General features: G+C 42.1%; 1 protein-coding gene across 3 annotated transcripts in view; it reads right to left on the bottom strand.

Annotated features, from left to right (window-relative positions):
• The window catches only part of LOC122064534 (B3 domain-containing protein Os07g0563300-like), a 47,746-nt gene that overhangs the window by 2,002 nt on the left and 18,983 nt on the right, over nt 1-26,761 (bottom strand). For all 3 annotated transcript variants that reach the window (XM_042628251.1, XM_042628249.1, XM_042628250.1), the window contains one exon: nt 23,915-24,028. In XM_042628251.1, the coding sequence (XP_042484185.1) occupies nt 23,915-24,028 (114 nt within the window). The remainder of the gene's footprint in view (nt 1-23,914; nt 24,029-26,761) is intronic.

Below are 26,761 nucleotides of genomic sequence, written 5' to 3'. Positions count from 1 at the left end.
TTTAAGCACACATAGGAAAGGGATAAGATCCAAATTCTTATTTCAATTAAAAACCATAATCGTAATATTATTGTATTGTAATTGACTAGATACGTTAAATGCTAAATACAAGATGGATCATATCTTGTAAATTAACTCTCGTTTGTCAATCAATCTTTCCTTTTATCCCCTTTTTTGCTTTGATCCTTCAGGCGATGACCAAACGGATCTCTTACAACTATAAGCGACCAATTTCTCTCTTTCTCAGTCCCAAATATCCACAAGGTTTTGTATCTCAGATGCACCAGGCCCCAAATAAACTGGGACACAACCTGATAACAGTGAAGCTCCTTCAGTGTCTTTAGTGAACCTAGAAAGAATGTTGCAAGGAGAGAGAACGAAAAGAAGAGAAGAAATAGGGAACAACAGGGTTGATGCCTGCGGGGAAGCAGCTCAATAGAAGAGGAGAGAAAAGGGGTGGACCTGCCAAGGGAGAAAAAACGAATCAAGAGGGAAGAAAGGGATAGAGAACGGCTCTCGATATTCAGTAAAAACATTTCTTCATTCAATGCCAATCGATTGAAGTTACTTCCTACTGCTACTAACACTCAAAAGACTTAATATTAGATTTAAAAGAATAAAAAACTACCCAAACTGAACCAGCGACCAGAGCTGGACCGAACTTAAAACATCTAATATAATTTTAAAATAGAATATGATGCAGTACAAGGGCATCCCAAACAGGCCCCTCAATAGTCCATCTGGGTCAAGTTATAACCAGACCAAACCAAGCGTTTTCTTGCCATCAAATTATGTCATACTCATGCCCATACTCGGGCCCATATATTGGTTACACTTTAAGCCATTATGTCATGACATGTTCTGCCGCATGTAGCCATCGTTCAGCCGGAATTTAAGATTCAGTCACAACCTAGCTGGTGAAGCCTAACCACAGGCCATAGGTAGAAAAGTATATTGTGTTGGACAATGCCCGACACAGAGGGGGGACTGAATAAGTGTATGACTTTTTCTTTTTAACGGCGCACTATAATTCACAACTGACTGTCGTCACTGACAACAACAAGCATAGTCAATGTGCACACCCACCTCACAACCAGTGTCCAGGTATACCAGGTTCTGCACACCCATCCCCCCCTCAACAACTCAAAATATAATTCAACGGTTCTATAAATTTTTCCTACAATTTTCCACCGGCTAGTCTAAGTATTTCAATAAATAGAACTTAGGTCTAGCATACATGGATTGTATTGGATACAAGAATACAAATGAAACACTAGTTAGAGGTAGTGAGCCTTACAACTATGCTCATTCTTGGTACCCAGAGAGATCTTGATCACAGATCTTGGTCACCAATCTTGGCTTTGGTGCTCACTAGAAGCTTCAACTACCCCTCTTTGATGGAGAAATTGAATTTTCAAGTGACAATGTGTAAGTGGGACTCCTTCTCTCCCTTCTCTTGCATGCCAAAACTCTCGATAAATGATCTTCAATGCTTAACAAACTCACTAGCCTTCAATGGTGCTTAATGCCACTTGAGCAAGGTTTGTGGAGTTGGATAATGCTTCCACTTTTGTCCTCTTCTTCTTCCCTTTCTTTTTCTTCTCAACTTAGGGCTGAACCACCAAAAACACCCATAAAGGGTTTAAACACATTTTGGGAGCAAAATGGGGAATAAAAAAAAAGGGATCAATTTTGACCTAAAATGGCTAAGTTAAGGCGAAAACAAGTTGGACCATCAGATTAAGGCAAGGGGGGATGAACTAGATGGTTACAAATGGAATTCAAGCACGACCCCTAGTCGTCTTATCTTCACTTCAAAATGCAAGAGGCTTATGGTTCATCCAACCGTGTGCTTAGCGTTCGATGGAACTTATGAATTGTGGAATCAACAAAGGCCGGCCATATGGCATCACTGGGGTGCGTACAATGAGCGCGCGAAACACTGATCAGGACGAGCCATCGTGTGGAGCAGCTCACTCAGAAAATCTACAGTTGATGAATTCAGGCTCACACAGCAGCATCTTTTTTGCCGCAGAAGATGTGCCTTACCCACCTTGAAGAAAATCGTTCAATCAAGATCTAAGTCACCAGATCTAGATCTAGTGGTCAGCATGATTTTAGAATCGCGAAATTAATGAGTCTCAGGACTCAACTTACTGAGGGGTCCTTTTTGAGCTCTTCTTTGAGACCATTAGTTGAACATATGGTGGGCACCAATTGCCTTAGCCACGGGAGACCCAAGCCACAAGCCCAAGTGCCCCTACCCCTTTCTACCTCACGCACGATCCGCACAGCAAGCTAGCTTAGGCTGGCTGCTGCTGCGTGTTGCAGTTTGGCACATCCCAGTTGTTGTGCACGTTGTGTTGCGGTCTACTGTGTGCCACCTCTGTTACTGCCACTGTTGCGTGCCACCTCTATTGCTGCCCTCGCGGACATGGGTAGCCATGTGCAAGCCAGCCCTGCTGGCTACCTAGCAAGCATGTCTTGGCCACTGTGGCTAGGGCCAGTTGACCTGGACTACCACCTCATACGCACTGCCACCACAACAGACCTTGCCACATTACTATATACCATGCCACCTCATCATGCATCATGCCACATGTATGGGGCCCCTCATTTGAGACGTTGTATCGAACACTTGGGCATACTGGAATGACCATATGGAAACAGCCATAACTCCCTCATACGGGTTGAATCAACCCAATTCTATTTGCATTGGAAATATGACTCGATGCTCCATAACTTCATTTTTTTACTTCAAAAAAGAATTTTATTTTTTCATTCTACAACGTTTAAAAATGCCAGTATTTTATATTTTTATTTTCTGTCTTATTCATGAAAACTATCCTTAATCTCCAGTACAACCCTACTACCAATTCTGCCACTTGGCCTGCCCAAAATGCCTCCGAAGCTGGCACATGTTGTCACTGACATTATCAGCCACATCTTGCCACTTGTACACTGTATACAGCCCCAACAGACAGTGTTGACAACAATGAGAACCATACAACAACATATCAGTCATATCTTCTCCTTCTCTTCCTCTTCTATTTATTTTATTGTTTATCAATATTCCAGCAGCTATAGTTCCTATCGTGGGCATTAGGTGATTTCTAATCTTGTTCTTTGTGTTTATTATATTACTAATACTGTTACTTAAGTTTCTTAAAATCTGTTAGTTTTTCCAGCACTGCTGTTAGGTTTGTTTTGCCCACTGTTGGACAGCAACATAGCTTAGCCTTCAGCTGATAAATTCTAAGAACCTGGCCATCAATCTGTGCTGATATTAAACTATGTTACTCTCCTCCATCCTCTTCCATTCAATCTAAACCCTATGTTCATCGGATGGCTGGTGAGTGAGTTATGATAGTTTTTCAGCTTGCTAATTTTCTGTTTGTGACTTTCTATTTCTGTCTTGTGTCAGTTTCTTATTATCTGACCGTTAACTTCCCTTTCATATTTTTACCACTTAAGCTTCCCCCATAAGTTCTTTAAGATATATTAATTTCACTTTCTTTGAGTTCATTGTTTGAGTTATGTTCATTCAAAGTTTTCTGCTGTGATTTAGAATTACTGAGATTTCTGTTTTCTATTGATTTGTTAGTGCTGATTTGTTTCAGCCTAGCATACCTCATCAGAATAACTTCCTAACTAATAGCTAATGGTCCCACTACTATTGCCAGACACATGAGAAACCATAGTTGTCAAGGCCCCGCCTTGGCGTCCAGGCGGCTTGCTTGGGTCCCAGGTGACTATCACCTTATTGCTGCATGTCGCCTTTTTTTTTTTATTTCATTTACTTAAGATATTATCCGCTATTTGAATCCAATAAAAATAATTTGCCTTATATTTGTTATTTCATTTACTTAAGATATTATTATTATAAGTAAATATCCCTCTATTTGAATCCAATAAAAATAGTTTAAAAATCAAATTCCAAAAGGTTAAAAAATCAAACCCCCCGTCCAAGAACAAAAACTGGACTTTTGGTTTTCAACTTTCTAATGCTGGGGTTTTTCTCAATTCTGAAAATTTTATAAATCTTATCATGGTAAAAAACATTGTTGAAAACCAAAAGTCCAATAAAATAATATTTTGCATTGATGTCTTTAACATATTTTTTTTTTCATTCAGGCAATTTCAATAGCATTCACACTTTAAAATAAGTTTGACCAAAACATAACTTTGTTATTACAACTACTTTAAGTAATCTTGGACTTATTGGAAAGATGGTTTTGTGCTATACCTAATACAAAAAGTTTCATATATAAATAAAATAATTTGACCAGGAAAACTTATTATAGAAATAAAGCATTTATCTAAATATTGATTTTTTATGATTTATTGTGACTTAATGTTGATCTTTGATGATTTGATGTGGCTTAATGTTGATTTTTATGATATAAGGTATATGTAGCATACTAATAATGTTAGAAAATAGTGAAAATGAAAAATAACACTATGTCGTCTTGCTCGCCTTAAGGCGGGTCATTGGCACCTAAGCGCTTAGGCAACCCTCCAACGCCTTGGTTCACCTTGTTGCCGTGACAATATGTGAGAAACTACTTCAAAAACTATACTATGTATCTACCGCATATTATTACAATACAACCAGATGTAGTTGGATTGAGCCACCCAAAGAACCAGCCTAGATCTGGCCTATTCTGGGCTAGCTTGGCAACCAAGTTCCAACCCACTTGGGGCCCATCGAACCAGTCCCTATGCAGCCCTTGTCAGCCCCAGCTGGAGCCTCTAGAAGCTTCCCTATTTGGCACCATCGATCCAGCTGTCCAGAAGTCCAAGTTTCCTTCCTTTTTTCATTCTTGGATCCCTCCACAACAAGGCATTCTCCTTCATCGGGCAGCAGCTTCTCAGCCCAGATTTGGAAAGTTATTTGATTTCTTTTTTGGTCCTTCAGGCCAGCTCAGCAGCAGCCCATCTTCCCATCAATCAGCATATGTGGCCTCCAGTTTTGTCTTCAAAAGGATCTTCTAGAAGACCCATACAGATGTCCCTTACTGTTGAAAAGCAGTTTCAAGAGAAGAGCCCTAGCAGCCATCGAATTGGCCAAGCTAGCCTAGGATTTAGTTTCTATTTTGATTGTCTGAGTTAGTTTCCTATTTTGTTAGTCCAGTAGTTTCTATTTTGTACCTTAGGCTAGTTTCCTTTTGAGTTCAGTTGTTAATTTCTAATTTAGTTAAAACTTGGTTAGCAAGTTAGACACAAATTAGAAAGTAATAGTTCAGTCCATTAGTTCCCCCCCTAATGCAGGAGTAAATTACAAGTAACTAACTCCGCAGTTTACAACCCCAAACAAGACAAATAGGACTATGAAACAAAGAAATAAGACCATCAAATAAACCCCCAAGGATACAATACCCATATAGGAGCAAAACCAGCCTCAAACCCCACCCGATAGGAGAGAGAAAGACCTGCTATAGAGATGGGGCAAAGAGAGGTGCGGCCAGGCCTGTAGGAGTCCAATTGAGCTGTACTCTTGGGCGTAGATAGTCCCTAGGGAAGGTATAAAAACCCCCAAAGTTGAGAGGATTCTGATGGCTAGTCGTGAAGTTACAAGCTTTCTTGATTTTCTGACCTAGGAGAGAGAGAACTGAGAAGAACCTTCAAGAACAGCAATTGAATGCTTCCAATAGTGACTAGGTAAGGATCATGGGACCCTTATGAGGCCTGGAATACCCTGATTGAAGACCTGGCTGAACAAAGTACAGAAGAGAGAGAGAGAGAGGAGATCGATCTCTCTCTATTCCCACTAAGATTGCTGATTGGTTCTATTTCTGCAGACTTTTATCAGAATCTGAATTATACCTCTTGAATGTTATAGCAAATAAAATAAAAAAAGAAGAATAACACAGATGGGGGTTGAGAAGGGTGAAAGAGAATAAAGGAAGTGGCTATCTCAGCCTGGGCTTCTCACCCACAGCTATCGCAGCTGCTCTAAGCATTTAGTTGCAAACTTTCTTTCATTCAAATCTGAAATTATAAGTACATAGGATCCTCTATTTATAGAGGGCAGAATAGAAATCAAACTAATACTAGGAGCTAGTTTCCCAATAGGACTAGACACCTACTACAACTAGGAGCTAGTTTTCCAATAGGACTAGACACTCCTACTACAACTAGGAATTCAAAATAGGACTAGGACTCGACTTTATGACTCCAACATGGAGTAGGACTAACTAACTAATAGTCCATATAGGACTTTACAATCGACCAATGGCCTATTGGACCTTTATTGAATTAAATAGCAACTAACTAAACTAATGAATTAAATCCCCTTTTTCTATCTTCTACCCATATTTTAGGCCCATTAAAGTGGCTCATTTCAAAGAAAACCCATGGGATCAAAGGCCCAACACATCTATAACACAATCCAAGGCTTATTTGCAATAAAATAAGCCCAAGTGACTTATCTACATCACCCCCCTATTATTGCTTTGTGTCCAAGTCATGAAAGGTTGTTTAAAGCCATTTATCATAACGAAAGAATGAGATTGAAGTTTATGAAATTGGTGTTTACTCATGGCTGAGACAGCTGTTACCTTGAGGGGTGAGATGTCCATTCCCTAAATTCTTCTCCCCCCTTCCTAACCCCTCCATCGATTCCCTTTATTTTCTTTATTCTCCTCTTTATTTGTTTGCTATGAGAAAATGATTTGAGTGTCATTAGAAACCTAATTGAAGCCTAGAAGGTCGAGGATCAATAAAGATCAAAAGCAGCCAACCTGACCAGATCGATCTCAGGGTGTCAAGGTTTTGAGGGTGGATCAACCAAGGCCAGATCTCCACCCCTGAACCACAATCAGCCACCTCTTTTGGGGGTTCGTTCCTGGTCCTAGAGGGACCACTCAACCACAACAGCAGCCCCTTGGGAGACCATCTAAAGGACCCGCAAGGCTTCTCCCAACAGCCTGTGAAACTGTCTTTGGCCAAGTTGCATGGGGCCTGCACAATAACCATTCTGTTTCTGGGCTAAATTTCTATCCAGAAATGAATTTTTGTAGTTCTGCTTCTGGGCCATATTTCTGGGCAAAAAAGCGTATTAGATAATGTGAGGTAATTTCTATTTCTGGAATAGAAAAGAAACAGACATGCATTTGTTAAGCGCATGTTAATTTCCATAAATGGAACTTGTAATTTACAAAATGTAATTCAATACCCAAAATTTTGGCATAGGCAGGGTGATGGTGGTGTTGTGTAGCGGTGGTGGTTGAAGTTGTATTGGATGGGGTATATTTCTTACATGAAATTAATTCTTTGCCCATCAATTTAACCATGTGCTTATTAAGTAGCATCCTCTTATTTCTGGGATAGATGAGTTCCTAAAAGATGTTTTTTTTTTTTCTATTTCCCAACAACCTTTTGGTCCCAGTTCATTCCCAGGAACAAAAATTGAACTGGCATTCGCAAACGGATTTCTATTCTTCTTTTTGTTCCCACAAACAAAATGGTTATCATGTAGGCCCTTGCTGACTGTAGCCTCAGCTGTTAGACTGCTACCAGCCCTGTTAGAGGGTTTGTTCAAGATTATTTCCAGCACCTATCGACCCTGAATTAGAGGTTCAACTGAGCTTGTTAATGTGAGCTCCTAATTCCCTTTGGTTTCAGCCTTCATTCTCTCTGTGATGATTGTCTGTGGTTCTGAGATCTGAAACCAGATCTGATTCTTGGGTTGGAGTTGTGTTATAGGGGTTGTTTTCCTTAGGGTGAACCAGCCTTACATTATAATCAGTCCAAAAGGGATGATCATGCTCCTGCATCAGTGCATGCCGATCAATGGAAGAGTATATTATTAAACGAGTTGGAAATTAACATGGATAACTCAGTCCATTTCCTAGATGTCCAATGGTTGGAATTACCACATCACCCTTCCATGTCGCACAATTAGGTGGGCAGTTCATAGATACCCCTCTAGATCGCACAGACCAGAAATTTTTTTCCATTAAACAATATTCAGTTTTTGTCTCCTAGGTTTTGAGGATTCTTCAACTGCACTGACAAAAAGGTTTTCAACATATTAACCACCTTTATTCCCAATTCTTCTGACTCACCCTTCCCTTCATTTAATGAATAGTCGACCGGTTTGGGAGCTTTGGGGGAAGGACACTGAAGGAATAGTGACCCAAGACTTTTGATCGTCTGCTTGCATACCTCATACTGATAAGGGAGCACTTCCTTGGACCGAGCCAAGCCTGTTTTAGAACCCAAACCAAGAAGCGGATCCAAATTGAGTCTTTTGTCTAGTAGAATATTTTAGGATTTTATTTATTTATATTTTGGGATTCTTTGTAATTTTTAATTATCTTTTTATTCGATTTTTAGTTAGAGTTAAAAATCATAGGAGGTAGGCCAGTTAGTTTTGGACTCTATTTTGGTTTTCAGAGTTTGAATAGTACCTGTAGGAGTACGATTTCCTTTTATTTTTATCTATATATATTTGTACCGAGCGATACCTAAGAGAGATTTGGAATGACCTGAATTGTTGATTGGGCTACCTGCTGACTGCTGGTCATGAATACTGGTTATCCCCTTCTTTGTCTTCCCTAAGATCTCTCTCTCTTCTTCTGCTTCCTCTCCTTCCTTCTTCGCTCTTCTATTTCCTATCTATTGTTCATATTAATGTTCGTGTCTTTGTTTCCGGACAATGCCCACAGCCCTAGAGTTGAGTATCGACTCTCACATTCGCATTCGTCTCTTTATGAATCAGAAAAAACAATCGTTCCCTCTAGGCGATCCAACTTGAAGATTCCATGCCCCAACACCCTGCTGGATTAGGAATTACAAACTGAAACTAGCACCTGTTTCTCTTTCTACCCTGACCTCTATGATCTATTAGTTAGTTCATTCAAAAGAGTAGTGAGTTACGATTCCTTAACTGGTTAGTAATTTGGTGGGACAACTCTCCCATTTTATTTATTTTCTAAAATTACCCCTACCCTTTTATTTTATTCATATTATGTCCTTATATTGTCTCAACATCCAGTTTATCCTTAACATTTAATTATTATTCGCTTCTTATCCTTTCTCTTTGTATCTACCTAAATATGATGGGGACATCAGGACGTACAGCAGAAGAAAGAAGAAGACCCAACCTTCTCTGTGGTTGGAGGATTAGAAGAAAGAAGAAGAAGAAAGGAAGGCTCGATCCAGCCTTTCCAGCACTGGATCAAGTCCTCTCCTTCCAAATTTTGCCAAGATTGTGTGGCCCCCACCAAATATGATAGTCTAGTAGTTTTATTTCCTAGGATTTTGTTTATTTGAGTCTTTAAGTTGATTAGGAAACTAAGTAATTATCCTACTGATTTCTTTTTAGAAAGTTTCTTTGTTTATGAAATAGCATTCCTAAAATAATCTTTTCTTTTTAGTAATTAGACTCTTATTTATGTAAGGCCATTGGCCAAGGTTCTAATTCAATGAATGAATGAAGATTATTGAAGGCAAAACAGCCCCCCAAATCCCCCTACGAATTTTCTCTCGCTGCCCTCTCCTTCTTCTCATCTCTCACAGCTCTCGCCCATTCTCCTTCTACCTTTCTCAACCTTCACCCCTCTCTATTCTGTTCTCTATCTTCCCTGTAGCTACTGCCCTATTGCAGAAATTGTTCACCATCATTAGAGATTATCTCCATCGAGAAAACCCCCAACTGGGTTGCTGCTGGAACTTCTCCAACAATCGGGACTGCTGTTCTTTATCAAGTAGGGTGGGCTGCAACTCTTTATCTTGGAGGACCTCGAGTTCTCTTCTCTTCTCCTCAGACTTCAGACAATAAGGAAGTAAAGAACCCCCCCTATTCTACATTCATTGGCCTCCCATTACCTCCATTAGTCCCCACTGAAATCTGAACATCTACCTTTTCTTTTTTTAAGCCAATACTTATTGTTTTCCCTAAAGTAACTTCTGTTGTTTTACCTTTCATTAGTTGGTTGATTTTAGGCATTGTTTGGTTTACTTAGTTTGCTTAATGTCTTGATAGACTCGTGCTAAACTTAACACATAGTTGCTGCCATGTTCCCTACCCCATATTCCCACCTTAAACTTGAGTGAATTTATGTGCTTTTATGCTTAGACGATTATTGTTCACTGCTATATTATTCATTAATCACACTTTACTTGCATGTCAATCTTGTTTGCTGAGTTTCCCTTACCCTGTCCAACCCAAGCCCCTTGAGTCTACCCTACTTGGCTAGTTAACCTTATAGGAAACCTAATCACCTAGGAACCCCCTACATCATCTTAGTATCACAGCATGATTTTGTCTAGGTTGAGGGTAATTAGGTACTACTGTCCCTTGTTTACATGTCTTACCTTTCGAGGTCTAGTCTCTATCACCCTCTGTCCGTAGTCGAGTCTAAGCTAAGAGAGCGATACCATAGATTAGAAGACACCCTTTTCTTTCTTAAGTTGGCGAGACCAAATAGCATTGGACGTTACTCCCTCCAAAAGCACATACTTGAGAAGGAGATTTTTGACCTCAAGATTGAAAGGGCTAACTACTTGTCTCAATTGGAGATTCGGAGTAGACTTTGATTCTTTGGTGGCAACCGTACCTTGGCTGCCCATCTCATTATGTCCATTCGTAGTGGTAGAGCATATCAGGATATGTCTGACCCTCCTAGTGCCTCCACCCAATCTGAGCAACTAGCTGAATTCATGAAAGCCATCCAAACCATACAGAAAACACAAGTTGCCCATCTCCAAGCCCTTACCGAGAAGTTGGCTGCCCTCGAGACAAGTGCCCAAAACCCTGATGGACGGCAAGGCCGTAACACAACTGGCACTGAATCTAGGGGCAGAGGCCCTAACACTGAGGAAGTAAATGAGAATAACCAGACAGATGGTTATGACCAGATAGGGGATAACTTCCAAGGCCTAGGGCGTGGTAGGGATCGGGGTAGGGGTCGAGGCCCACCGCCAAGACGCCAAACCCAATATGGAGATGATGAGGGTAATGTGCATCCTGATAGGGGCTTTGATGTCAAGCGAATGATTAAGGTAGATGCCCCTACCTATGATGGTCAGATTTATGCTAGGATCCTTCTGGATTAGATCAAGCAGATGGATAAGTACTTCAATTTCTACGATATGCCAGAGGAAGTCCGCTACCGATTTGCTAAGTTCAAGCTTATTGGAGCTGCCCAGGACTTCTAGACAGACCTAGAGTACCAGGAGGACCACCTAGGACTTGAGTCAATCACTACCTGGGTAGAGATGCAAGAGCGGCTCAAAAGGGAATTCTTACCTATCACTTATAGGCTCCAATTGTTGAATGAAATGAACACCCTGAAGCAAGGAAAGTTGACTGTTACTGAATACATGAGCAAGTTCAATGAATTGAAAATTAGAAGCCGTATTCGGAAGGATATTGAACAGACACTATCCAGATTCCTCACCGGACTCAACTCCGAAATTCAATCTCGTATAGCACCCCACCTGGTGCGAGACATTCCACAGGCCTTCAGGATAGCCCTTGAGGTGGAATCCTCCATGAGAATTTATTCTCAAAGGAAGAGCTACCAAGCTGGGGAGTCCCAATTTAGAAAACCACCCCAAGGCTCAACTGGATTCCCAAAACCTACTGCTGCACCACAGCGTCAATTTGACAACAATAAAGAAATTTTGGGAGAAGCACCCAAGAGTAGTGGGCAACAACAGTGCTTCAAGTGTCGCGGGTTTGGTCACTTCTCCAGAGAGTGTCCCAATAGGAATCTTTATGTCGAAGAGTAGACCCCTGAAGAAGGTGACCAAGAGGGGTTTCAGGGCCATGAGTATGAGGACCATAGACCTGATGAGACCATATCTGATGAGGACACCGAGGAGGCCGGTGACCTCAAGCTTGGCATTGTGCGTTGCATGGTCTCACAACTTAGGAGTAGCGATGATTGGCAACGAACTAATATTTTCATTACTTACACATGTCATCAGGGCAAGAACTGCCGCGTAGCCATAGACAGCGGGAGTTGCATGAATGTGGTCGCCAAGAGCGTTGTTGCTCAAATGGGCCTCAAACCTGAACCCCACCCCAAGCCTTACAAGGTTGCCTCGGTTGATCAGTCCACCATTCCCATTAATCTAAGGTGTTTAGTTCCCCTACACTTTGCAGGATATGAGGATCGAGTGTAATGTGATGTCCTAGAGATGGATGTTGCCCACATCATCCTAGGTAGACCCTGGTTATATGATCGGGATATCACCAATTGCGGGAAGTCTAACACATATATCTTTGAGTTCAAAGGGAAGAAGATTAGACTGACCCCCAGTGCCCCTAGGGAAGTTAGGGTTCCAAAACACAAGGGAAGTACATCCAAACGCACCCCCACCAAAACACTCAACATTTTAAATCAACAACAATTTGAAGGAGAGTGTCAAGAGTCAGGGGTGATTTATGCTCTAGTTGTCATACAGAGTAATACCGATAGGTCACGCTTATTCACTGAGACTCCTAGAGAAGTGCGACCCTTGTTGAAGAAATTTGAGAGGTTATTCCCTAAGAAACTACCTGATGAGTTACCGCCTATGCGTGACATCCAGCACGCTATTGACTCAGTTCCAGGATCCTCTCCCGAACTTACCCTATTACCGAATGAATCCCGAAGAACATGCCGAACTCAAACGGCAAGTGGATGAACTGCTACAGAAGGGATTCATTAGGAAAAGCCTTAGCCCGTGTGCTATACCTGCCTTGCTCACGCCAAAGAAAGATGGCACCTGGCGTATGTGTTGATAGTAGGGTCATCAATAAGATCACCATCAAGTATAGATTCCCTATCCCAAGGCTTGATGACATGTTGAATATGATGGCCAACTCTTCGATCTTTTCGAAGATTGATCTCAAGAGCGGGTACCACCAGATTAGGGTTAGGCTTGGAGATGAGCGGAAGACAGCCTTCAAGACGAAGGATGGCCTCTTTGAGTGGTTAGTCATGCATTTTGGCTTGTCAAATGCACCTAGCACCTTCATGAGGATAATGAATCAAGTGCTTCAACCATTCATTGGCAAGTTCCTAGTGGTTTACTTTGATGACATCCTCATCTATAGTAAGACCCCGTCTTCCCACTTGGATCACTTACAGAAGGTTTTTCATGTACTCTTACAAGAGAAACTCTATGTCAACCTCAAGAAGTGCATCTTCATAAGTGATCAAGTCTTCCTAGGATTTGTTGTGTCAACTCAGGGAGTATCTGCTAACCCTGAGAAAGTGAGAGCAATTGTAGAGTGGCCTGAGCCAATTAATGTCCATGAGGTAAAAAGCTTTCATAGCTTAGCCACTTTCTACAGGAGGTTCATTCACCGGTTTAGTTCTATTATGTCTCCTATCACCGATTGCATGAAAAAGGAAGAGTTTCAATAGACTAAGAGTGCTACGAAGGCCTTTAATGAGATTAAAAAGCTTATGACTGAAGCTCCAGTCCTGCGACTCCCAGATTTCTCTGAAGTCTTCTAAGTGAATTGCAACGCATCTGATATTGGGATAGGTGGTGTCCTAGGACAAGAGGCCAACACTGTTGCCCATTTTAGTGAGAAGCTTAATAAAGCTAGGCAACGATATTCCACATACGACAAAGAATTCTATGTGGTTGTCCAATCATTGCGCCATTGGCGACATTACCTTTTACCACAAGAATTCGTGCTATTATCTGACCACCAGGCTCTGAGATACCTGAGTACCCAAAAGAAACTTAACCAGAGACATGCCGAGTGGGTTGAGTTTCTCCAAGAGTACACTTTTGTACTCAAGCACAGACTTAGGGCCCGTTTGATAACGTTTCTGCAGTTTCTGTTCCAAGAAACGGCAGAAACAGAAATTGCTGTTTCTGGAAACAGAAACAGGTAAGAGAGGTGTTTGATAATTCTTGTTTCTGGAACCATGAGGTTCTGGACCCATAAGGCTCACAAGCAGTCTGCATCTCCTCCTTCTCTCGCTCTCACCCCCGACCCACCGTTCACCTCAACTCTCCCGTCTGCCGTAAATCTGCGGCGACCCCCACCTCTCTCTCTCTCTCTCTCTCTCTCTCTCTCTCTCTCTCTCTCTCTCTCTCTCTCTCTCTCTCTCTGTGTGGCTATTTCCTGATGCAAATCTTACCCTCTTATACTCCTGAAATTGCCGGATTCCGTCGCTTCCTTTGCCGGATAACTCTGGATTGTACCAGTGTTATCAATTCGGCCGAATAATTCGTGAATTATTCGGCCGAACCGAATTTTTCCGAATTTAATCAAAAATTCTAACTGAATCCGAATTAAAAATAAAATTCGTGATTTTTTCAAAAGTGAATATAAAACGCGAATAATTCGGACCGAACTGAATTATTCGGTCCACTTAAACAGTATTTTAAAAAAAACAAAAAAACAAAACCCAGTAAGCTTTTTTGACCGCTTTTTTGACCGAATCCTTAAATTAATCAATCGAATTATTCCGAATAATTCTCCGCCCGAATAATTCCTGAATCCGAATTTGCTAACTATGGATTGTACTGGTACAGATTCTCCACTTGTAGTTCCTTTGCCTTTTGAGTTTCGATTTGTAGAGACGCGTGTGAACTTTGTATATGAAATAAACCCTAGAGAGAGAGAGAGTAGAGAGAGAAAGTGAAACGAGTAAGGGGGTTGCTGGCTATGAGGGCCTGCAACGGGCTGTGCTAAAGCTTGGCCAAAGGGGATGCGGAAGGCTCGGATGCCATGGCGGAGTCAACCGTAAGGCCGTCAGATCTAAAGATTGAGAACCCATTTTGTGAACTGAGTTTGAGATCCCCATCGGCGCCGGAGACGAAGAATCCATCCTCTGAACTAGGTTAGTTTCATAAGCAAAGGGCTCCCCAACTCCTCCCCCTTGCTCCCACCTCCGCCCTCCCTGCAATTCCCCAATCCATCCCAACCTGTTACGATGCAGATCGATGGCAGCAATGGGAAGGGCCCCGATCGGGAATGGCCCAAATTCCATCCATTCCATGAGGTTGAAGTAAGGCCAAAGAGAGAGAGACGAACGTTTCTTGTCTGAGCGGTAGCAGTCTTCGAGAGCTCCTCGTAGCCGCACCGAGCAGTGACGGTGATGAAGAGGGTGACGATGAAAGGTGTTCCACCAACGAGATGAAAAAGGGTACGTAGTTGCAAAGCTCCCCGTGGTCGGGTACGCAGGAGAAGCAGTGAAGCTTCAACGTTTCAAGAGGAAGGGGGTTCTGCAACGTTTCACGCAGGAGAAGCAATGAAGCTCCCCGTGGTCGCTCAATTGTTTGTACCCCAATTTTGTTTCGAGAAACGAGCGAAACAAGTAAAACTTGTTTCGTTGTTTCGTCATTCATGTTTCTTGGAGCATAAATTGTTATAAATTTCAATTTATGTTTCAAGAAACAAGTGGACCNAGAAGAGTTGCAGCGGTGGCTGCCGTAGAAGGAGAAGGAGGAGAAGAGTTGCAGCGGTGGCTGTCGGAGAAGGAGAAGGAGGAGAAGAGTTGCAGCGGTGGCTGCCGGAGAAGGAGGAGGAGAAGAGCAGCGGTGGCTGCCGGAGAAGGAGAAGAGAAGAACCAGCGGTGGCTGCCGGAGAAGGAGAAGAGAAGAACCAGTGGTGGCTGCCGGAGAAGAAGGAGAGGAGCATAAGTCGCAACGGAGGCTGCCGGAGAAGGAGAAGAATCTTGCAGCGGTCGAGGCCTCGAGGGTTTTCGTCTCTTCGAACTCTCGAGCTTCGATCGAGGGTTTGGTCTCTTCGGTAAAATTGAAAATTTGAAACTTGAAACATTAAGTCGACCGAGGGTTTGGTCTCAACGGTGGCAGCGTATGGCCATATTATAATAAACAAACTGTTGTTAGTAAAAAAAAAAAAAAAGTCGACCGCCTAGGTACTAAAGCGTGGTATGGCGTCCATGGCGGTCGACATGGCGACGCCTAGCAGTCCATGGCGACCGCCAAGTGTGAGAACATAAATCGTTGAACTGCCATGAGTCCATGACTCAATCTTACCGCCGGGACGCCTAGGCCACGCCTTGACAACTATGCTCCCATTTTATTTATTTTCTAAAATTACCCCTTCCCTTTTATTTTATTCATATTATGTCCTTATATTGTCTCAACATCCAGTTTATCCTTAACATTTAATTATTATTCGCTTCTTATCCTTTCTCTTTCTATCAACCTAAATATGATGGGGACATCAAGACGTACAGCAGAAGAAAGAAGAAGACCCAACCTTCTTTGTGGTTGGAGGATTAGAAGAAGGAAGAAGAAGAAAGAAGAAGAAGAAAGAAGAAGAAGAAAGGAAGGCTCGATCCAGCCTTTCCAACACTGGATCAAGTCCTCTCCTTCCAAATTTTGCCAAGATTGTGTGGCCCCCACCAAATCTGATAGTCTAGTAGTTTTATTTCCTAGGATTTTGTTTATTTGAGTCTTTAAGTTGATTAGGAAACTAAGTAATTATCCTACTGATTTCTTTTTAGAAAGTTTCTTTGTTTATGAAATAGCATTCCTAAAATAATATTTTCTTTTTAGTAATTAGATTCTTATTTATGTAAGGCCATTGGCCAAGGTTCTAATTCAATGAATGAATGAAGATTATTGAAGGCAAAACAGCCCCCCCAAATCCCCCTACGAATTCTCTCTCGCTGCCCTCTCCTTCTTCTCAACTCTCACAGCTCTCGCCCATTCTCCTTCTACCTTTCTCGACCTTCACCCCTCTCTATTCTATTCTCTGTCTTCCCTGTAGCTGCTGCCCTATTGCAGAAATTGTTCACCATCATTAGAGATTATCTCCATCGAGAAAACCCCCAACTGGGTTGCCGCTGGAACTTCTCCAACAATCGGGACTGCTGTTCTTTATCAAGTAGGGTGGGTTGCAACTCTTTATCTTGGAGGACCTCGAGTTCTTCTCTTCTCCTCAGACTTCAGACAATAAGTAAAGTACCCCCCCCCTATTCTACATTCATTGGTCTCCCATTACTTCCATTAGTCCCCACTGAAATCTGAACATCTACCTTTTCTTTTTTTAAGCCAATACTTATTGTTTTCCCTAAAGAAACTTCTGCTGTTTTACCTTTCATTAGTTGGTTGATTTTAGGCATTGTTTGGTTTACTTAGTTTGCTTAACATCCTGATAGACTCGTGCTAAACTTAACACATAGTTGCTGCCATGTTCCCTACCCCATATTCCCACCTTAAACTTGAGTGAGTTTATGTGCTTTTATGCTTAGACGATTATTGTTCACTACTATATTATTCATTAATCACACTTTACTTGCATGTCAATCTTGTTTGCTGAGTTTCCCTTACCCTATCCAACCCAAGCCCCTTGAGTCTACCCTACTTGGCTAGTTAACCTTGTAGGAAACCTAATCACCTAGGAACCCCCTACATCATCTTGATATCACAGCATGGTTTTGTCTAGGTTGAGGGTAATTAGGTACTACTGTCCCTTGTTTACATGTCTTACCTTTCGAGGTCTAGTCTCCGTCACCCTCTGTCCGTAGTCGAGTCTAAGCTAAGAGAGCGATACCATAGATTAGAAGACACCCTTTTCTTTTTTAAGTTGGCGGGACCAAATAGCATTGGACGCTATTCCCTCCAAAAGCACATACTTGAGAGGGAGATTTTTTACCTCAAGACTGAAAGGGCTAACTACTTGTCTCAATTGGAGATTCGGAGTAGATCTTGATTCTTTGGTGGCAACCGTACCTTGGCTGTCCATCTCATTATGTCCACTCGTAGTGGTAGAGCATACCAGGATATGTCTGACCCTCCTAGTGCCTCCACCCAATCTGAGCAACTGGCTGAATTCATGAAAGCCATCCAAGCCATACAGAAAACACAAGTTGCCCATCTCCAAACCCTTACCGATAAGTTGGTTGCCCTCGAGACAAGTACCCAAAACCCTGATGGACGGCAAAGCCGTAACACAACTGGCACTGAATCTAGGGGCAGAGGCCCTAACACTGAGGAAGTAAATGAGAATAATCAGACTGATGGTTATGACCAGATAGGGGATAACTTCCAAAGCCTAAGGCGTGGTAGGGATCAGGGTAGGGGTCGAGGCCCACCGCCAAGACGCCAAACCCAATATGGAGATGATGAGGGTAATGAGCATCCTGATAGGGGCTTTGATGTCAAGCGAATGATTAAGGTAGATGCCCCTACCTATGATGGTCAGATTGATGCTAGGATCCTTTTGGATTGGATCAAGCAGATAGATAAGTACTTCGATTTCTACGATATGCCAGAGGAAATCCGCTACTGATTTGCTAAGTTCAAGCTTATTGGAGCTGCCCAGGACTTCTAGACAGACCTAGAGTACCAGGAGGACCACCTAGGCCTTGAGTCAATCACTACCTGGGTAGAGATGCAAGAGCGGCTTAAGAGGGAATTCTTACCTATCACTTATAGGCTCCAGTTGTTGAATGAAATGAATACCCTGAAGCAAGGAAAGTTGACTGTGACCGAATACATGAGCAAGTTCAATGAATTGAAAATTAGAAGCCGTATTCGGGAGGATGTTGAACAGACACTATTCAGATTCCTCACCGGACTCAGCTCCGAAATTCAATCTCGTATAGCACCCCACCTAGTGCGAGACGTTCCACAGGCCTTCAGGATAGCCCTTGAGGTGGAATCCTCCATGAGAACTTATTCTCAAAGGAAGAGCCACCAAACTGGGGAGTCCCAATTTAGAAAACCACCCCAAGGCTCAACTGGATTCCCAAAACCCACTGCTGCACCACAGCGTCAATTTGACAACAAGGGTAAAGGAATTTTGGGAGAAGCACCCAAGAGTAGTGGGCAACAACAGTGCTTCAAGTGTCGCGGGTTTGGTCACTTCTCCAGAGTGCCCCAATAGGAATCTTTATGTCGAAGAGTAGACCCCTGAAGAAGGTGACCAAGAGGGGTTTCAGGGCCATGAGTATGAGGACCATAGACCTGATGAGACCATATCTGATGAGGACACCGAGGAGGCCGGTGACCTCAAGCTTGGTATTGTGCGTTGCATGGTCTCACAACTTAGGAGTAACGATGATTGGCAACGAACTAATATTTTCATTACTTACACATGTCATCAGGGCAAGAACTGCTGCGTCGCTATAGACAGCGGGAGTTGCATGAATGTGGTCGCCAAGAGCGTTGTTGCTCAAATGGGCCTCAAACCTGAACCCCACCCCAAGCCTTACAAGGTTGCCTGGGTTGATCAGTCCACCATTCCCGTTAATCTAAGGTGTTTAGTTCCCCTACACTTTGCAAGATATGAGGATCGAGTGTAATGTGATGTCCTAGAGATGGATGTTGCCCACATCATCCTTGGTAGACCCTGGTTATATGATCGGAATATCACCAATTACGGGAAGTCTACCACCTATGTCTTTGAGTTCAAAGGGAAGAAGATTAGACTGACCCCCAATGCCCCTAGGGAAGTTAGGGTTCTAGAACACAAGGGAAGTAGATCCAAACACACCCCCACCAAAACACTCAACATTTTAAATCAACAACAATTTGAAGGAGAGTGTCAAAAGTCAGGGGTGATTTATGCTCTAGTTGCCATACAGAGTAATACCGATAGGTCACACTTATTCACTGAGGCTCCTAGAGAAGTGCGACCCTTGTTGAAGAAATTTGAGAGGTTATTCCCTAAGGAACTACGTGATGAGTTACCGCCTATGCGTGACATCCAGCACGCTATTGACTTAGTTCCAGGATCCTCTCCCGAACTTACCCCATTACCAAATGAATCCCAAAGAACACGCCGAACTCAAACGGCAAGTGGATGAACTGCTACAGAAGGGATTCATTAGGAAAAGCCTTAGCCCTTGTGCTATACCTGCCTTGCTCACGCCAAAGAAAGATGACACCTGGCGTATGTGTGTTGATAGTAGGGCCATCAATAAGATCACTATCAAGTATAGGTTCCCTATCCCAAGGCTTGATGACATGTTGGATATGATGGTCAACTCTTCGATCTTTTCGAAGATTGATCTCAAGAGCGGGTACCACCAGATTAGGGTTAGGCCTAGAGATGAGCGGAAGACAGCCTTCAAGACAAAGGATGGCCTCTTTGAGTCGTTAGTCATGCATTTTGGCTTGTCAAATGCACCTAGCACTTTCATGAGGATAATGAATCAAGTGCTTCAACCATTCATTGGCAAGTTCCTAGTGGTTTACTTTGATGACATCCTCATCTATAGTAAGACCCCGTCTTCCCACTTGGATCACTTACAAAAGGTTTTTCATATGCTCTTACAAGAGAAACTCTATGTCAACCTCAAAAAGTGCATCTTCATGAGTGATCAAGTCATCTTCCTAGGATTTGTTGTGTCAACTCAGGGAGTATCTGCTGACCCTGAGAAAGTGAGAGCGATTGTAGAGTGGCCTAAGCCAACTAATGTCCATGAGGTAAGAAGCTTTCATAGCTTAGCCACTTTCTACAGGACGTTCATTCACCGGTTTAGTTCTATTATGTCTCCTATCACAAATTGCATGAAAAAGGAAGAGTTTCAATAGACTAAGAGTGCTACGAAGGCCTTTAATGAGATTAAAAAGCTTATGACTGAAGCTCCAGTCCTGCGTCTCCCAGATTTCTCTAAGGTCTTCTAAGTGAATTGCAACGCGTCTGATATTGGGATAGGTGGTGTCCTAGGACAAGAAGGCCACCCTATTGCCCATTTTAGTGAGAAGCTTAATTAAGCTAGGCAACGATATTCCACATACGACAAAGAATTCTATGTGGTTGTCCAATCACTACGCTATTGGCGACATTACCTTTTACCACAAGAATTCGTACTATTATCTGACCACCAGGCTCTGAGATACCTGAATGCCCAAAAGAAACTTAACCAGAGACATGCCAAGTGGGTTAAGTTTCTCCAAGAGTACACTTTTATACTCAAGCACAGACTTGGTGTCGAGAATACTGCTGCAGATGCACTAAGCCGGGTGAACATGTTCCTCAGTCGCACCAATGTTAGGAGTCGAGCTAGTGTGCTACTCCAAGCAATGTGTAGAGGTTGTAGGGTTCGAGCGAGTCAAGGACCAATACCCCACCCGTCCTGATTTTAGTGAGCCGTTTACTTCCTAGAGTGAAGGCAACCCGGTCAACCGCTCGGACTACCTACTTAGGGAGGGCTTCCTTTTTAAAGGAAGCAAGTTGTGCATTCCCAGGACTTCACTCCGAAATTTCCTGATCTGAGAATTGCATACTGGGGGAGTCGTTGGCCATTTCGATCGAGATAAGACCATCACCCTCGTTGAGGACCGATTCCTTTGGCCAGGACTGAAGAGGGATGTTGCTAGAGTTGTGAGTCAGTGTAGGACATGCCAGACTACCAAACAACAAAAGCAAAACACGGGTTTATACACTCCCCTACCCGTTCCACATTCCCCTTGGCAGGACCTTAGCATGGACTTCGTGCTTGGTCTACCAAAAACTTCGAGAGGCCATGATTCTATTTATGTGGTTGTAGACCGCTTCTCGAAGATGGCCCATTTCATCCCATTCTCTAAGACCTCTGATGCATCCATAGTAGCCAGACTTTTCTATAATGAAGTTGTCAAGTACCATGGGTTGCCCCTCACTATAGTGTCCGATAGGGATGTTAAGTTCACTAGTCATTTTTGGAAGACCCTATGGCGGATGATGGGCACAAAGCTCCATTTCTCCTCCACTTTCCACTCTCAAACCGATGGTCGGACTAAGGTTGTCAATAAGAGCTTAGGGAATTTATTGCGTTGCCTCATAGGAGAACACCTTACCAGTTGGGATCGAGTACTTAGCCAGGCTGAGTTTGTATATAATAGTTCTAAGAACCGTACCACTGGTCTGTCCCCCTTTGAGATCTGTTCAAGATACCAACCCCGGGCACCCATAGACCTTATCCCATTCGTGTCTAGTTCCAGGACCTCCCAGTCAGCCGAGTCTTTTGCTCAACATATACATGATTTGCATGCAGGTATAAGAAGACAAATAGCACTAAACAATGATAAATATAAGTCAAAGACAGATGTGCACAGAAGGCTACAAGAGGGCGATATGGTGATGGTTAGAATTAAACCGCAACGTTTTGTTAGGGGAAAAGCGAGCAAACTACATACTCGTAGCACAAGTCCTTTTAAGGTACTTAAGAGGATAGGTGCCAATGCTTATGTCCTTGATCTACCAGCTAGTATGGAAATCAGTAACATTTTCAAAGTGGAAGATCTTGTCCTATACCATGGTGCCTCTACCATTACCCCCTTTTACCCTGATGACCTTGATGACTTCCCTTTCACCCTTGATGATACTCCTGAACCAACCCAACCACTTCCCCCAACTTCTTTACCACCTGTACCTAAGGTCATGAGAACTGAAGAAGTTGAAGAAATCCTTGATGAGAGGATTGTATCTACACACACTGGAGGTTCTAGAGAATTCTTGGTCAAGTGGTGTGGACGATCGGAAATTGACAACACCTGAATCACAATGCAAGAAGCCCAACAACTCAACCCAGACCTACTTGAATATTACATGAGCTTTAATTCACCGGAGGTGAATTCTTCCAAGCCGGGTGAGAGTTAATGGGGACATCAAGACGTACAGCAGAAGAAAGAAGAAGACCCAACCTTCTTTGTGGTTGGAGGATTAGAAGAAAGAAGAAGAAAGGAGGGCTCGATCCAGCCTTTCTAGCGCTGGATCGAGTCCTCTCCTTCCAAATTCAATGAATGAATGAAGATTATTGAAGACAAAACAGCCCCCCAAATCCCCCTACGAATTCTCTCTCGCTGCCCTCTCCTTCTTCTCATCTCTCACGGCTCTCTCTCCCATTCTCCTCCCTTTCTCGACCTTCACCCCTCTATTCTATTCTCTGTCTTCCCTGTAGCTGCTGCCTTATTGCAGAAATTGTTCACCATCATTAGAAATTATCTCCATTGAGAAAACCCCCAACTGGGTTGCCGCTAGAACTTTTCCAACAATCGGGACTGCTGTTCTTTATCAAGTAGGGTGGGCTGCAACTCTTTATCTTGGAGGACCTCGAGTTCTTCTCTTCTCCTCAGACTTCAGACAATAAGTAAAGAACCCCCCCCCTAATTCTACATTCATTGGTCTCCCATTACCTCCATTAGTCCCCACTGAAATCTGAACATCTACCTTTTTCTTTTTTTAAGCCAATACTTATTGTTTTCCCTAAAGAAACTTCTGCTGTTTTACCTTTCATTAGTTGGTTGATTTTAGGCATTGTTTGGTTTACTTAGTTTGCTTAATGTCTTGATAGACTCGTGCTAAACTTAACACATAGTTGCTGCCATGTTCCCTACCCCATATTCCCACCTGAAACTTAAGTGAGTTTATGTGTTTTTATGCTTAGACGATTATTGTTCATTGCTACATTATTCATTAATCTCACTTTACTTGCATGTCAATCTTGTTTGTTGAGCTTCCCTTACCCTGTCCAACCCAAGCCCCTTGAGTCTACCCTACTTGGCTAATTAACCTTGTAGGAAACCTAGTCACCTATGAACCCCCTACATCAAAATACCCTGCCACCCTTTTGTTAGCAGTCAATGAATTACAGATTTGCCCCCGAACCTTTGATTGAATTGTTTAATACTTGGGTGGACCCATAGAGGAGCAATTTAAGTGTTCCAGAACCCAAGTCTGCATCACATACCAACGGGAACTAATTACCGCCGGTGATGTTGCCATGTTGGCTACAACTTAGCAAGGCAAGGAAGCTTCATCCAGGATATGGTCTGCAGTTTTTGCTCCCAATTGTACTTCTATTTGTCTTTGTACATTCCTTTTCTTCTCTAATTAAGTCGTTATTTATCCAAAACAAAAAGAACGATAAAATTTCACTGCAGAAGCAATTGTCAACAGAAACCAAGAAAGCATATACCACAATGTAGAAGGTGCAAATGGCCGTGCCCCAAAAAAAGAATATGGTAGAGCGGCTAGAACCCATACCTTTTGGGATCCCATGAATTCTTAGAACATGTCCACTTTGACCGAGGTAGCACATTGAATGGCAGTTTCCGCCACTTAGAACAGTCTTCACACTGAACCCATTGAATCTTCAAACTGTGACATATGAACCATAGCAATAGATTCACTTGGCAAGGAGATATAAACTTAACACTCAATCTTTTGCGAAGCAAAAGAGCATTCAGTTTACTTTTAAGTAGTAAAAGCAAAAAAGAACCCCATTGACAATTAAAAATTGAACAAAGGCCATAGAGACTAAATTGTCCTGAGGTCAGCTAAATCAAGTAGACACTTGTCAAGGAAGGATTTCAGCCTTTTTTTCTACTACTCCTCTAAGTATTGTGTTAAGAAGCTGCGAAAGAAAAATTACCAGGTTTATGAAATGGTACAGAATCTTTGAATTTACCCATGAAAATTTAGGCAAATACCATATAATCTAGAATCTAAAATCTACCCCATCAATCTATGCCAGGACCTATTAGAACGAGATAGCTTGGCCTGTGCAGAGCACCACCATATATGTATCTAAAGTTAAGAGATGCCATTATGCAACAAGGGTTTCCAATATCAATGCAAAACGGTAGATACTCTGCTTTTCCATGAAGATGCGATACCAAACTTGTTAGGTAATAGGTTCTTGAGTTCTTATAGAGTTATAGGTAATAGGTTCTCTTATTCTCCTCCTTTTCTCCTCGGGTGGTTATTTTTTATTTTACTTTGTCACATGCTTACATGGTATCATAGCCTCAATAATCAGCGATTTCTGGTCTTCATTAATCTGTTTTGAGAGTCTATTAAGAAGCCAGGTGGTATTTGCAACAAACAATGCTGCTTGTGTTGATGTGTGAGTGATTATGAGATCTGTTTAAGCCATTATTTAAGGCTAGTCTTCACTCTTCGGCAGAATCATCAGATATTTTTTTGTCCATAATATGATTCTGATTCTTTCTAACAACCTGATCTAAGCTTTCTCCCAGTGCATTATCATTCTTTTCCCTGTGGATCATGGTTTAAAGTATCGGTCCGTATCGTACCGTATACGTATCGGCCTTTACCGATACGATACTGACCGATACGATACATACAATTTTTAAAACCCTTTTGTATCCATACGTATCTTACGATACACACCGATACGTACCGATACTCTATGGAAAATTCAAAATTGAAGTGAAATGTATATTTCGGTATGTATCGGTACGTATCGGTGTGTATCGGTATGTATCGACCGATACACACCGATACGTACCGATACGGTCATAAAATTGCCAAAATGGGTAATTTTTTAGAAAAACGCAATTTTTTGAGGTGTTTTTGTTCCAAAGTTGCTGCCAACCATTTCTCTCTAACTAAAGTGGAAATCAAGGTTGGGAACAAGGATTTTACATTTATGGGACAACTACAAACCTTGAATTATTAGTGCGATACTCTCAATTTACTGTTTATGCATAATACATGTTATATATAACTTTTTTTAACTATTTTTTTTATGCAAAAGTGTATAAAAAATGTTTTCTATCCATTTATGTGCGTATCTTTAGCGTATCTTAGCGTATCTCCGATACGATACGATACCCTCCGATACGTATCTTAATTTTGGCCGACCGATACGGCGACCGATACCGATACTTTAATCCTTGCTGTGGATGATGTTATTTGAATGTTTTTTTTTTTCTGCTATCAGTTGCCGGTTAACCCTATGGTGATTATCTTCTTCAGTCCATGCTTCAACCAGTTACTGTTTTTATGCCAATGCCATATCTCCAAAATTAACTATTGGATGAAGAGCAATTTTTTAGGCTTTATTTCCCTCTTCTTTATTGTCACTCGATCAAGGATACAGGCGCATCTGACCACTGGTTCTGACATCTTGAGTTACCTATTTCCAAGGAACTCTGGTTACTACTTTGGTGCAGTTACTACTGTAGTATTGATATAGCCATATCCATCCATTCGATCATACTCATATTTTAGAGTTTTTCTCTACTCATTATAAGGAGCGCTCGACCAGCGTATAAATTAGATCTGGTTATTTGTTTTTGAGATATCTAATTTCTCTTAATCTGATCCCTTTTGTGCAGAGTGGACTGTGGTTCTGCAATGTGGAGTTGACTTTTATAATGTACTCTGTCCTGTGGTTTTGAGGCTTGTGTTTCTCTCTTCCTTCTAAAGTACTTCTTCCAGTTGGTATTCCTGATTATTCTATCTGCGATCTGAAGTCCTTCCTCAGATCTGGAGATTTGTTTGCTCCTTCTTCCTGTGGCTGGAGGTTTCTTGCTCTGCAATATGGAATCTGAGACGCTGTATTTGATAGATATTTTGATTGGTAGCTGCTGTTTCGACCTGCAATTTGTACTTCTGCTTCTTGGAGATCATCGCTGATCTGACCTGTTGATTCTTGGTGTTTCTTCTCCAACTGGTTAGTGGTGTACACTTGGTGACTGCTGCTTTGACCTGCGGCACACTATTTTCTGTTGTCAGTTCTACTCCAAATAAGTGACTGCATTATTTTGTCTTCCATTCATTGGATTGACCTGTGTGAATATAATTTTCTACCCTTTAAATCAAGTGTTCAACCAAGACACTGTTCAGATCTGCCTGGTTGATGTCTCCATCACATTTCTCCAAAATTCTAGATTTTTTTCTCATCTGTTGTGTGCATATTCTGTTGTTAGTGGTCACTTCAGCCTCTGACATTTTTAAATTTCAGCAATTGCTACTGATAGCAGATCTAAGTGTGATTTGACATCCATTATCAATGGTCCCTGTACTACTGTGCTGTTGATATTATTGGTGTTTTTTTTTTCAGCCCAGATTTATTTCAATCTG

The sequence above is a fragment of the Macadamia integrifolia genome, unplaced genomic scaffold (assembly GCF_013358625.1).
Source record: "Macadamia integrifolia cultivar HAES 741 unplaced genomic scaffold, SCU_Mint_v3 scaffold1678, whole genome shotgun sequence".
Classification (NCBI taxonomy): Eukaryota; Viridiplantae; Streptophyta; class Magnoliopsida; order Proteales; family Proteaceae; genus Macadamia; species Macadamia integrifolia.
This window is presented reverse-complemented; position numbering and strand designations above follow the sequence as displayed.